At 41.1% G+C, this 14,865-nt stretch overlaps 2 protein-coding genes across 2 annotated transcripts in view; one reads left to right on the forward strand and one right to left on the reverse strand.

Moving 5' to 3' along the window:
- Positions 1-1,145: 1,145 nt before the first annotated feature.
- LOC110951315 (lipoprotein lipase) lies at positions 1,146-10,632 on the forward strand. The gene is given in 10 exon segments (XM_051946662.1): positions 1,146-1,429; positions 2,155-2,351; positions 2,649-2,828; positions 4,290-4,401; positions 4,512-4,745; positions 5,445-5,687; positions 5,970-6,090; positions 6,390-6,547; positions 6,550-9,416; positions 9,504-10,632. Coding segments are annotated over 9 exon segments (1,407 nt in total). The 5' UTR covers positions 1,146-1,329; the 3' UTR covers positions 6,612-9,416; positions 9,504-10,632.
- An 866-nt stretch (positions 10,633-11,498) lies between these two features.
- Positions 11,499-14,865, reverse strand: part of si:ch1073-396h14.1 (disintegrin and metalloproteinase domain-containing protein 10) — a 43,980-nt gene continuing 40,613 nt past the window's right edge. The window contains exon 15 of the mRNA XM_022194296.2: positions 11,499-12,543. Coding sequence (XP_022049988.2) covers positions 12,439-12,543 — 105 coding nt within the window. The 3' untranslated portion in view covers positions 11,499-12,438. The remainder of the gene's footprint in view (positions 12,544-14,865) is intronic.

The following is a 14,865-nucleotide window of genomic DNA, read 5'->3' on the forward strand; positions in this document are numbered from 1 at the left end:
TGGACCAGACGTCTGAGTCCTCCGATTACAGCCGAAACATACAGTTTCAAATCTTCCTCTAACTCACTTTAGTAATACAGTTCATGCTCCAGTCAGACTCTGGAACAGTCTCGATCCACACTGACAACTCTTAAGAAACACTCCAATATGTACTCCCCCAAGGAATGTGGCAGAGTACATATTAGTGTGTACGTTTGTCTGTTATTCAGTCTGTGTGCAACATTACTCAAAAACAGACTTGGGGATTTGGATGAAATTTTCAGGGAATGTCAGAAATGACACAAGGACCAAGTGATTAGATTTTGGCAGTGATGCAGCTTATAGTCTGGATCCACCGATTTGTTAAAGATTCTGTATCATTGCAAAATAGTGGCAAAGCGTCACTGTAACTATGACAACTGAACGCTACATCAGCTGCTGCTGATCACGTGATTGTGATCCTACTACCAATCCACCCATCAATTCCCGCTACATATTTAGGTCACGCAATTCGGTATCCGTACATAACATACACATACCTGTGCAAGGTCATTTTGTTTGTGGGTACATCTACATTAAATGGACACATTCTATAGTGATTGATTTCTGCATATATTTTTTTCAAGATTTCATTCATCAGAAATGATACGACTGAGCAGCTTTGCCAGAGTACTGGGGTCTGAGGGATTTTCTTGTTTTACTTAGACAGTAATTATTCTTTTATTTACTGTCAGTTTAATCCAATTACAATCATGTCTTAGATTTTCAATGCTCCTCTTCCTTGCACTTTTGTCATACTGCACATTGCATCATTTTGCGTACAATGTGCTCTATAAACAAAGTTGTGTGCTGTGTTTTCTGCTGTTTTCCCATAGATTCCATCCTGATTTACAAATATGAAGTCTCTTTCATGAAACGGATTAATGATGAAGAAAACAAATTATTAAACACACAAGAGAGCAATAAACCAAACCCCAACATGCAGCTCTGATTATTTCCTCCTGCTGCTATGTGGTAGAAACACACATTGAATAAAAGGTGAAAACACAGTAAGTCCATTCTGCAGCTCCAATGAGAGGCTGCCCTGCACTCTGCCCATAAAGCAGTCTAATGATTCACTTTATACATATTTTTCCATTCCCCGCCCGGGGGTCAGCAGCCAATGGCTCGTCAGAAGTTCACAAGTGCTATTTAAGACGCAGCCGGTTCAAGGTGGTTCAGATATCAGCTCAGTGCGCGCAACAGGACGCGCAGGACCTGGAGGAACAGACGCCGCTGCAGCGCTCCGAGGTCGCTTAGAAATAACCGTTAAAGACGTTTTTCCTCTGGAAGGAATAAGCTGTGAGAGACATGAGAGCGTGGAAAGTTGTGTTTCTGTACTTCGTGGTGTTGAATGCAGCTGTGCACTATGTGACGTCCTTGGAAGAAGAGCTCGCCGATTCTATTTTTGGTGAGTTTGACTTTCCATCTCGCACCAACAGATTGCCGCAGAGTCGCGATGAAAGTTACGTTGAAATCCGCTGCTTTTGCGAGCTTCAGTGTTTAGTTTGTACTCAGTAACGTGTGAATGACTGTAGATGTTGTGGATCACGTGTCTTTGGTGAACGTTCAGCTTCTATTCATCATGAGAGACGAGATGAACGCGTTTATTAGTCACTGTTGTAGAACTAACAGTGAACATTAAAGGCACAGGGTGATAAAACAATCAGAAAGCTGAATAATCTCAACAGAATCTGCGTTTGAAGTTGTAATTTTGTGCTTCCATGTTTACTAATCTGCTCCAACCTCCTCTTTATAACCTCTGCAAACAGCACAATCCTTAGTGAGTGGAATCAGTGGACTGCAGCCCTCCACTGGAACTTGTGCAGTTTATAGTCAGTGAGCTGGAAGGAACAAAGCTGGGAAAAACCCTCAGGGGTTTCTATGGCGCTCAGCCCTGACCAAGTGAACCCCTCGACCTCGGTGCGCTGATCTCCTCTAAAGTGGAAGCTCATTTACTGAGGGGGCCCCGAGGGGCTCAGTCAGCTAGTCTGAGACCTCCCAGCAGGAACATCAAATACCATTTACACATCCAACAAACACCGGCCAGAAAGAGGAGCTTCTACTCTTAAATATTTGTTCGAGGGAGAAACATTCCTCATAAGCCAGTGGCTAATCTGTTGATTCTCTCTTCAGGCAACTTCCTCGACCCTCTCAAAGACTTATTTAATCACAAAGATGATGGAAACGCGACCGTTGCTAAATTCTCTCTCCGCAAACCGTCCCATCCCGATGACGACCTCTGCTACATCACTCCTGGTAAACCGGAGTCGCTGGCAGCCTGCACCTTCAACAGCACCTCCAAAACCTTCCTGGTGATCCACGGATGGACGGTGAGAGGAGACTCTTAAGCCTGTTGAGACCTGTCTCTGCTTTTCAAAGCCCCTCCAGCTTTGTTCACAAAAAACAAACAAACACTTGTAACTGGTAGAGTTTCACTCAATTCTGGTGCCACCATGTCTTGCCAAACTCGCAGAACAGATTTTGTTGACAAGCAACGACATGTTGGTGTCAGGGTGAAAGAATTTGCTGTAAACCTGATCTGGAGGAGGCCTGGATTTCACAATGTGGACGTGAGAAGTTCACCAGCGTTATCACTCTGTAACTGTAGTGTTCTGTCGTTTGAACAGCTGAGCGGCATGTTTGAGAGCTGGGTGCCGAAGCTGGTGTCGGCGCTGTACGAGAGGGAGCAGACGGCCAACGTCATCGTGGTGGACTGGCTCAGCACGGCCCAGAATCACTACATCATAGCGGCTCAGAGCACCAAAGCTGTGGGTCAGGAGATCGCCCACTTCATCGACTGGATCGAGGTCAGTGGGATCAAAAGATCACAGGTTGTTACGTCTGTCATTGTCTTTTTCCACTAGCAGACAGATTTTAGTTGCCTTTCCATTCAAATTTAATCAAAGTTTCTAGCATTTTTTGATTTTTGAATGATCTTTCATTGGGACATAAGCATTTATCAACATATTGGATTTATATGTAGAGAAAACAAAAATAAAGCTGTGTTTACAAGTGGTCATTGGGTTTTAGTCCTTACCATTAGTCAATACCTTTATTATAACCAGATTTATTCATCATTTACCACTTGTGATAACTCAAAAACAAGTAACTTATTCTCCCACATAATTGAATGGTTGAAAGATAAAAATATATTTTGCTGATTTTGATAAATCTTTTAAGTCGCAAACATTATTGTGGTCAGTTGGGTTGAATTATAAATGTTGCTTCCACCCAATTGTGCATAATTTAAACTTAGATTTCTGCATTAGTTGGCTTAAAGTTAATTTCAAGTTGAGTTAGCTTAATGAAACTGGCTTTATTGTTACGGGGAAGACAGGAGAACCCAAGTGCACAGAACTGGCAAAATGAAAGAGTTTTATTTTAACTAAATAGTGAAACCAGTACATGAATGGAGAACTGAACTAGGGGAGGCAGAAGAAAACCAAACTACACTAGATTCTATGAACCAACACTAGGAATGCAGAAATGGAAATCTACGAAACAAACCGGCTTTAACACAACAGAACTAAGGAGAGGTACTCACACAATGGGGAAGCTGACAACTGAGGGGGCAAAACAGGTTGGGGAAAATCCAAAAGAAGATGGGAGCACAACAGAGTCTAAGAGGGGGGAGAGCAGAGGTGGCAGGTTTGGTGGGGAAACAGCTTCTATGATCCGGCAGGGACTGAGTGACTGAGCAGGGTTTCAATAGTGAGGAGAGCTTGTGGACAGGTGAGCTGAGTTTACGGATTACGGTACTGCAGCTGACAGTCATTGGGTAATCAGCAGGTAGAGCAGGAGGGCAAGTGGCAGGAAGAGAGAGAGACATGAGGGAGAGGTGACAAACGGGGAACCAAAAAGGCAGGACAAAACGGAAACAGATCAGGAAACAAGAAAGGAGGAAAAAGAGGAAGCAGGGCAGGGGCTAGAGCAAGATCCTAACACTTCTAACTTTGTTTCTCACTGGCAACATCACATTTCAGATGGTTAAGAGTAGTAGCTCAAAATAACTTTGATTGTAAAGGAAAAGCTAGTTGTTTGTGTATAATTCCATAAAAAGATGCAAACTGTTGTGTTAATTATTTAGTCCAGCCCAAACATTGTTTTTTTTCATTGTACACACCCAGTCTTTGTTTAAAATATTGTAGAACAGTGTTCTAATTCAGGCTAAAGTCTGCTTCTTCTCAGTCAAATTCTGAGCTAGTTTATCTGTCAGAGAGTGTTTGTTTAGCGGTTTCCCTTAATCATATTTCATTTGCATTCTAAAGGAAACCACCAACATGCCTCTTGAGAACATCCACCTGATTGGCTACAGCCTCGGGGCTCATGTGGCGGGATTCGCTGGCAGCCACGCGACCAATAAAGTCGGAAGAATAACTGGTAAACAACATTTTATTCTACACATCTTAAAGATTCTTGCAGAGTAATGCACCATGATCTGGTAAATTCACTGGTCGCACTTTGTTGATGCTCCTTTTCTCTTTGTGAAGGTCTCGATCCGGCCGGTCCCGACTTTGAGGGCGAACACGCTCACAGACGTCTCTCCCCGGACGACGCTCACTTCGTGGACGTCCTTCACACCTTCACTCGAGGATCTCTGGGCCTCAGCATCGGCATCCAACAGCCCGTCGGCCACGTGGACATTTACCCCAACGGAGGCAGCTTCCAGCCGGGCTGCAACCTCAGGGGGGCTCTGGAGAAGATCGCCAACTTTGGAATATTCGGTAAAAATGACCGTCAAGACTTAAAGTGTATTTGCCGAATGCGACAGGACTTACGATCTTAATTGTATTGTGGAATTTCTCAGTCTGAAAATAATGAACAGTTTGTTGTTTGAATTAAGTACAAAGGACTTAAATCATAATTCTAGGATAGAAGAGAATAGCCCATATTGCCATTGTACACAAAAAATATGGACAGCAAAACTGGTGAGAGCATAAAAAAATACAAATATTAAATAAGCATTAAGTTTTTTTTCTTTACAAAAAGTAATACATATAGAGAACATTCCTTAACAGTGTCTAGACTACATTAAGACAGCTTAAAAAAAAGTGATACTTTAACAGTTATTAAACAGGCCGACACCATATTGACATAATTAACTCCTAATCATTTCTGTTATTTAAAGCTCACAGTGCAGACGATTACACAACATTGTTTTTGTTACAGACAGGTTGCAATGTCCTTTTTTTAATTCGTCCCGGTCCAGCAGCTTTAATAACTCTGTAGTTACTCTGCTGCTACTGTCAGCTGCACAATGACCTCATTCACACCAGTCGTGGTCAGATATAATATCAGACTTATTAGCCAACAGGTGACAATCTATCCGCAGCGTGCTCAGTCAAGGACGGATATATTTACATTTTATTTCTGTGTCCTTTGAGCTGCATGCGTTTAGTTTTCCGTCCCTCTTCCCTCCTCAGCCATCACCGATGCAGTGAAGTGTGAACACGAGCGCTCCATCCACCTGTTCATCGACTCCCTGCTGAACGAACAAGACGCGGCGAAGGCCTACAGGTGCGGCAGCAACGACATGTTCGACCGCGGCATGTGTCTGAGCTGCCGCAAGAGTCGCTGCAACAGGGTGGGCTACGACATCAGCAAGGTCCGCAAGCCGCGCAACGTCCAGATGTACACCAAGACCCGAGCCTCCATGCCCTTCAGAGGTGACTTTGTCAGGCGCGTTGATGAAGCTTATTTTTTAGCTAATAATATTGCAAAAACAAGGTCTAAGGATTAATCCTCAAGAACTTCTCATATGAAATGTCTGCAGAAGAGATTAAGAAGATTTTGAGTTCAGTAACGCTACAGATCTGATGCAAAAGTCTGATCATGTGAAGCTTATTTTTGCTAAACCCAGTAAATCTAAATGGGAACATTTCATTACACTCACCTACATGCACATTTTAAGCTTCATAACTCATGCATATTGTTGCTCTGCCTTCCAGTTTACCACTATCAGCTGAAGATCCACTTCTCCAGTAAAGTGAACATTTCAGAGATGGAGCCTTCGCTTACCGTCTCACTGTTTGGAACCAAAGACGAGGCCGAAAACCTGGAGCTTAAGCTGTGAGTGAGCAGTTTATAATACTTCATAACAGAGAATTACAGCACCGTGACTTGCATCTTGCTCGTTATACGAGCTGTTTTGTAACAGTCGCACAGCGGTTAAAGAAAACAGCGGGAGACAGAAACCATAAACAGGAATAAAACCACTCACACATAGCAGAGTTTGCTCTTTCAAGCGTGCGGTTACGTCGCTGTTATGTCATGTTTTATGGTGCATATTTTACAAGCTGTCGCTTAGTAAAACAATCTCACTGGCTATGTGCAGACCATTAACATTTCTCCATGTTTGTGTCTGGCAGAAAGGAGAAGATTGTGACAAATAAAACCCATTCATTCCTGCTGGTGACGGAAAAAGACATCGGCGACCTGCTGATGCTGAAGTTTAAATGGGAGGCAACAAACGGCTGGTCTGCCTCCAACATGTTGAAGATGGTTTCCTCGTGGTGGTCAGGAGACTCGGACAGAGCGAATATGGAGATCCACAAAATCCGCATCAGAGCGGGGGAAACACAAAAAAGTAAGTTGAACAGTGACAATAAATACAGAAAAGTACATAGGCCAGTTAAAACACACATCATTTGTGGTTGTATAAATGAAAAGGTTTAGTTAAACTTGCAAAAAATGCTCTAGATGTGTCATATTGTCCACCGCTTTGGTTTTGACCAAGTGGCAGAACGTCTTTGCAGTGAAAGGAGGAAGTATTTTCAGGACCACAGTTGTAGGACTGCAGTTTTTTGTGCCACCTGCTAAATTGTGCATCTACAGTAGTAGCATTCTGGCCCAAATGGACGACATTAAAACCAGTTCTGATGTCTTTAGTTGGACAGCAGTCATTAGTTTGCCAGCGTGTGAGTAACATACTATGACAGTCATCAGGCAGTGTAATAAACCTTTGTAACATAACTCAGTTGATGAAAAGTATTATTTACATGGGCTAAAAATTTTATACCATAACTTATTAGAAAGTACTATTTCTGTGGAATAAATCTCTAAATCTATAGGTAGACTTTGGCATTGTCTGCTGCAGACACATGATTTTGATCTCTGGGCCTGAAAACTGCAGCCAGCACTGAAGTGCAGTTCCTCCTATGGCCACTGGAGGCTGCCTCCAGAAGCAAGTCAATCGTCATAGACCCCCATGCTAAAATGTTCAACTTTACAGCAGAAATAAACATGCTTAAACCCTTAAGCTTCAGTGTACCGCTGGCGGTACACCTACTAATTTGCTTAGGAATTTCAAAAATGTCCGACGGCTGCAAACACGATTATACAAACACTATACACCGATGGAAAGCTTAGATTCTCATGAATCCGCCGGTATAAACCACTTTCAGATGCGATTACTACAGCGGGTGAGAAAAACACATTTGTCCGACAAAAACAAATATTCATCCATCCGTTCTCTATACACGGCTTCAACGCACACAGCGCGACTCACATTTCCGGGTTCATTATTACACACAAAAAAAAAAGATTCCACAAAAAACGGCCATAATCCAACCTTTTACATCCAGATGACACAAGCCAGTAAACTATTTTGTCCAAAACATGTCCTGAAGTCGGTATAAAATCCCCGAATCGGTCATTTTCAAGGAAATGCACCTTGCGATGCCCGTCCAATATTCCCCGTATTTTTCGTAATTTTTTTTATTTAAAAATAGAATATTAGCGATTTTTTGTACTGAAAACGGCTGGAATTGGCTGAAGCTTAAAGGGTTAAAGCCTGGTACAAAAACAGTTTTGGTCTCTGTAGGTGGTTTATCAGTTTTTGACAACCGTACAAGGGGTGACTTTATATACAAGTCTGATTTAAGTTGTATTAAGGCTAAAAGTATGAGCTCCACCTCTGCGCACATCACTACGTATCCTGGAAGGTTTGCTCATATTTATATACAGTCAGTGGTCCAGACTGAACTATCCAATAACTACTGACTGGATTCAATTTAGAATTTATTGTCCCCAGAGGATGCATCGTAATGATTCGATTTTCCTCAAAATACTGTGTATCTTGGTCCAGATATTCACATATCCCATCAAAATCAGTTGTGGTCAAAAATGATTAATTTTAAATAGTTTAAATTCTTGTCACACTCAGCTGTACTTGGTTTTGTGCTCATTAGCAGATGTTTCAGTACGTGTCCACAGATGTTTTTAGATGTCTGGATTAACATAGTTTCCCAACAATGGTCACCTAATGGGTGTCCAACTAGGTAGTGTCATGAGAGCTAATTTACAGCTGCTCTTTATTAGAAAAACGCAGACTTCCCCCTGCTACAGCTGTACAAACACCGACCACACCTGATTAGACCACCGCTTCACTCAAAGGCCGTCTTTTTCTGGATTTCAAACCAGACCAACATGGTAGCCAAGTATGGAAAATTTCAATAAATATTATGAAAACAGTGTCTGTGCAAACATTTGAAGTAAAAAATAGGATGTGTAGTTCTTGAATCTGTCTTCATTGTAGATGGTGTTACGTTTCACCCCCCCCCCCTTGTCTCAGACAAAGGGAATGAACAAGGTTGTTTGTGGATGAAACTAACCAAAACTGCACAAACAAACAGAAAACGGGGTTCTGTGGTCTAAAAGATGATAGTGTGTGGTTAAGTACCACTATCCCCCAATAAATCTACCAAAGGTGGTAGAACAAACAAAAACCCCTTACAAGAAAAATATTCCCCAAAACAAAAGCAAGGAAAGCGCTGGGTTCTGTGCACTAGCACAAAACAAAGACACTTAGGTTTCCAGAAGGAGGCTGACTGATGGTGTCAAACCTTCCAGGTCTCCTACCCACAGTCATCTGAGCAGCTGGGAGATCCCTCCTTATATCCCCGCCCAGCTGATTGGTAACAGCACACAGCCAAGCTCAATCTCACAGCTGCAGCAGACTGAGCTGATCTGAGAGCCAGACTGTGAACTTCCCAAGTCCAGAACAATGTTCAACAGTTTTTGGCAGTCAGAAGCGTCAAGTGGCAATTGAACGCTTTAAATTTACATGAAGTGTTTGAGACCTCAGTTTCATATGAATGAGAAACATGCAACGTTACCAGAATGTGTTACACAGCTGCTTCCATAGACCGTGAATGGGAAGAGTGACGGATCCTCTGGACACCTACCATTAGCATTCCAGCATGCTCTAGCAAGCCTAGCATTGGCACACCTGTAGACTCTCATTATTGTTTAACCTGCAGCCTTCTCACCAGCTTTCTGAATTCCTCCTTCAGGATGGTTTTCTGCGTAAAAGACCCCGATGCTCAGAACTTAACACAAGAGGTCACATTTGTTAAATGTAAGGACGCGTGGAGGACGAACTCAAAACAAAAAAGGTGAGCTAGTCTGTTTTGTCTGCCGCCCTGTTCGCAGCACATCACTGTTAAATCTGATGAATAACACAAACTTGTATTTGCCTGTAGAATCTCTCTGGACAGCCACTGACGCTGAAGGCTCTGTTGGACGTCCTTCAGTCCATTTCAGCACTTATCAGATAATTTATACACATTTTTACTCCTGTAAATTTCTCTAATATACAAAACCTTCGCCAACTTGTACATAAATATATATATAAATATCTATAGAAATGGTATTTAAAGCGATATATGTGTGAATAGTGTATCATATTTTGTTAAAAAAAGCTGTTTTTGTGACACATAACTGTAACTATGTAAGTAAACGGCGTCATCTTCAGTGCACTTTTTAATATCATTCGGAGTTTGACGGCCTGATGATCGGTACTGATGTCCTATTGTGTAAAATACCTCGAGTGAAATTTCATGTCTAAAGCACACCACTGAGAAAGGTCATGTCATGTGTATGGCTACGTCTGGAAACGAGGAGTTAAATCTGATTTTCTTTGGGTTTTTTAGGCAATAGGCTGCAGCTTATTCACCTTTTTTAATGCATTTCCTAACCGAGCATTCACCACTGAGGCTCCCTGTGGGTCCTGCATCAGTGTGCCTTACTGCAAACAGTCGCCAGAAGTAAGCTGCTGCAACTTTCTCTTGCTGTTTTTCACCTCCAGTGTGTTATTTTATGGATTATGTGACTTTTACTGGAGGCTTTTTACTGCTACATGTTCCTTTAAAACTGTCGCCTCAAAGAAGTGTCAGACGTTCTGTTCATGTTGCGGCTGTTTGTGAGTTTTGATGCTCAGTGTGAGGCAGAAATATCACTGTTATGCTCTTTAAAATATTTTATTTTTTACTTGCGCTCACTTAATCATTATTACATTTCCAGTTCTGTGAGCAATCTTTAACCCTCGGCTCTTTAGAGATCTGTACTGTAATCATTGTGACTTCATTTCTGCCTACTTTTTTAAAAAGTGGAAATGTTTTATTTTTGCACTGAAAACGGGAAGCGACTTGTACAGTAAATTTTTATGTAAATACTATAATAGAGATGATAGAATTTGTAGTATGAAGCACTGTTTGTTCTGTATTTTTGCCTCTGGATGAATTTAATCTTTTGTACATTTTTGTAAATACGTTCCTGTACTGTGTAAATTCTTTAATAAACCAAACCTGCCGTCTGAGAGGTCATCTTGAACCAGACGTTTCTTTTATTGACAGTGAAAATGTTAAATATTTTATCCTCACCTCACACAGTAATAAAAACGTTCAGCACTATCATCCCGGTTTACCGTCTCAAGGCTCCATTTTTGGTTAATTTTCAAAGCAAAATGTGTGTTTGATCCAAACAGTTGTAAGAATTTAAAATCACCTGCAACTGTTTTTGATATAAAAGTGCAAGGAATCAGTGAATTATGCAAAACAGGCAGCGATATTTCGTCGTGTCCTTGCAGCTGTGATGCCAGTGCGTTCAGCTGATCGTGTCAGAGTGACCTGAGAGAGATAAAATTAGGATACGAGTGTAAACTGTGCAAATATCTTAAGACTCACCACATATTCTATTTATTAGAGGTCGTAAAAGGTTGGAAACCCTCACAGTGCTTTTCATTTTAAATTTATACTGACTCTCGAAGCACATATTTATCTGTAAAATGGCTTGTAACTTGCAAAATATTGTAGAAACACAAAAATTCCCTCTCGTTTGTTGTGCAGAATACAGTATAAAGTGGAACTACTCAAAGAAAGTGAATCCAAATTGCATTTCCATTCTGTATCTGTACCTGAACAGTTATTTTTTGAGATTACAAATATGTTTAATGCCAAATTATTAACCTTTCCCAGCTTAAGATTCACCACATTTTGTATTTGTAAAAGGTCATAACCCCCAAATGTTGGAAACCTTCCACTGTGTGTTACATTTTATAAGTTTATAATGTGGTTTTGAGATAAACCTGATCTGTAAAGCAGCTTGTTAGTTGCACAATGTTGTAAAAAGTACAATAAATCCCTCTGCTTTGTAGTAAACTTAGTGCAGAACACATAATAAAATGAAACTACCCAAAGAAAGTGTCTCCAAATTGTATTTGCATTCAGTACCCATACCTAAACCGTTATATTTTTGAGATTGCAAACATGTCTAATGCCACATTACCTACTTTTCCCAACTTAAGGCTCAACACATTCTGTCTTTAGAAAAGGTCAAAACTCCCAAAAAGTTGGAAATCTTTACAATGCATTGCATTTAAGATGTTTGTAATGTGTTTTTATACTATTCTTGATCTTTAAAGTGGCTCATAAGTTGCAAAATATTGTAAAAAGTACAATATTTCACTCTGGTTTGTAGTAAAATAAACACAAAATACAGAATAGATGAAACCACTCAAAGAAAGTGCCTCCAAATTGTGTTTACATTCAGTACCTGTAGCCTAAACAGTTATTTACTTAGATTACAAACACAGTAAATGCCATATTATTAACTTCTCCCCTTGTAAACATGCAAACGACAGACCTGTCTGCAAAGGTCATGTGAGCTAATCCCTAATTTGCACTTGTCTCACTGAGATGGAAACCTGTATGGTCATCAGAAGGCTGAAATTAGCGCTCACTTCACTGCAGTATTTGCAGGCTCTGGAGGTTTTAAATTGCTGTAGGTATCCAGCTTCAGTCGGACGACGGGTCTGTCTGACCACAGTTGGCAGCAGCAACATTTTCCACAACACATACATCAGCGGAGGCCCTCACCGCTCGATGAAGTGAAGCCAACGCACAGGGAAAAGTAATGATGCACAATGACGTACGGCGGTGTCAGCTAGCAAAACATGGTGAGAATCTCTGGGCAGGTGCTCAGTGTTTTTTAAGGTCACCTGTTGGATCACGAACTGTTTGACATGTGGAACAAAGTTGGAAATATCTCCTCCATGTGGCCTTGACACTTCTAAAAATCCCACTTAAGAAGAATTTGTGTGTCATCGTGATGGATTCTCAGAGGTCAGAGTTTGAAAGGTCACTCCAAGTCACGTGTGTTCAGAGTTCGGCTGCAGAGGCAAACGGTGCAACCCATCACTCCGGAAAATGTCAGGATGGCAAGGAGGATCGCCCACCAATGAGCCTGCAGAGAATAAACGACAAAGATATTGAGGAATTGTTATGAAAGAAAAATTTCTTATGTGAAACTTCTTGTGTTTTGGCGATTTGAAGAAACATTTTGCACTGTACTACAACTCCAGCAAAGTGAAGGTGCTTAAATCCTGATTTCTCAGGCCGTACAGAACTACAGCCAAGAAATATGGCAAATGATGTGACGACCCTCCACTTGGACACCAGGTGTGCCTGTTCAGGTACTGAGGGTCGTCAGCTGATTGAGCCACACCTGGGATCAAGTGGCTCAAACTGCATAAAGCCGCCCTCACATGCAGCATTGGTCTCTCTCTGACAGGAGCTGCTTCCTTCTGGAGCGCCAGCAGTCTGGTTCTGGTTGTGGTTTGGTTAGAGGTCTTCAGTGTGTCTTTGTTGACTTGGTTTGTACTTCAATAAAACCTTCTTTTTTTAGTCGCCACCCTCTGTCATCTCCCTGTTTTTGTTGCAGCTTCAGGGCAGAGTTGTAACAATGATCAAAACTGAAATGATTGAAATATTACTAGTAAATGCAGCTGGTGATGTTTAGTTTTCGTTTTTTGTTAAAAAGACTGTTGGTGAGGAATTGTACAGAGAACTGCAGCCGAGACATGAAAAAACAAGAAAAACACAAAGATAAAATCTGACTTAAGATTATCAGACATCATAATAAAAAAAAAAGTCAATCATTGCATTGAAAAGGCCAAACTGGAGAATTTTTATATTTTTTCTTGAAAAGGGACTTAAAAAATACATTTTCTGTTGATGGATAAATTCCAAGACTGAAACATAATTTGCATAAACTGTCATTTCTATCAACAACAAAGTTCACCCACATACAGTGAGTGTTTTTAGGAGAACACAGGAAAGTAGGTGATAAGTTGAAGGTGTTTTTAACCCAAACAGAAGGCTTAAATAGATCGAATTTGGGGTGACATACTTGGTTGAGGCTGCACAGTGGAGTAGTGGTTAGCACTTTCACCTTGCAGCAAGAAGATCCCGGTTCAAATCCCGGACTGGGATCTTTCTGCATGGAGTTTGCATGTTCTCCCTGTGCATGCGTGGGTTTTCTCCGGGTACTCCGGCTTCCTCCCACAGTCCAAAAATATGCTGAGGTTAATTGGTTACTCTAAATTGTCCGTAGGTGTGAATGTGAGTGTGATTGTGTGTCTGTATATGTAGCCCTGTGACAGACTGGTGACCTGTCCAGGGTGTCCCCTGCCTTCGCCCGAGTCAGCTGGGATAGACTCCAGCACCCCCCATGACCCTATTGAGGATAAAGCAATGTATAGAGAATGGATGTATGGATACTTGGTTGAACTTGCAGTAGCTAAATGTGCAATTAAGTCTTCTGACCCAATAAACTAATCACATCTACAATATTCTCATTTCAAAATGAGTCAGTGACCCAGTTGTAGTGAAACAACACAACGGATCATGGTTTGAGGACTGATTTCCGTCTCCCGTGAAACCATGAGGTGTTCCTAAACCCAAATGGACATTCCTGATTCTTCACGCTGTCATGAGAAACTAAATCTCAAAGGCGGCTACGACTGAAACGGTGCAGACAGCTGAACATGGAGGCAGGCAGCTAAACAAGCATGCAGAGCTCAGGACGTAACCTAAAGCATGAGCTAATATCTGGCAAATGGAGATTTAAAAACACTGGAACACTTGGAGTGGTAGTAATTAATGTACACTGTCCCTGGAAAAACATGAAATAACTGAATCGAGTCAAACTAATGCACTGTAACAACACTGCACTACACACTTCATGTTGTTTTGAAAGGTAAAATTGTCTATGTAAACTAGCTTCAGTATATGTAACGAAACTGTGCACAATCTGGTATTTGTTACTCACGATTTCAGTCAGTGTTATAGAATATATCTGCAGCACTATAAGTCATGGAAACAATTATTGGTAGCCTGGATGTGGTTCTATTTTCTGATAATTCACCAGAGAAAACTTTATGAAGTCAATTTTGGGTAACCTTTCAAGCGACATATCACCATGCAGGATAGGTGGTTTAATTTTTACAAACATTTTGATTCCAGGATCATCTTCTAGCAATGAATTATGGTTAGAGTAAAGGATTTATTGTATTATTTTTGATGATAATTACAGAATAATTCAATGTAATACCACGATTTTATGCTTAGATTTGGTAAAATGTTCAGGGGGGTCCTCATAGAAAGTCAAAAGGCTCATGATTCTCTTTTTACAGTTTCTGGCTCTAATAAATCGTGTAGTTTATGCAGCTTTTAAAAAAGATAATGTGCCTTTAAACACAGTATCGAGGTTTGGGGTTAAGTTCTG

This window comes from Acanthochromis polyacanthus, chromosome 4 (genome assembly GCF_021347895.1).
Source record: "Acanthochromis polyacanthus isolate Apoly-LR-REF ecotype Palm Island chromosome 4, KAUST_Apoly_ChrSc, whole genome shotgun sequence".
NCBI classification, from domain to species: Eukaryota; Metazoa; Chordata; class Actinopteri; family Pomacentridae; genus Acanthochromis; species Acanthochromis polyacanthus.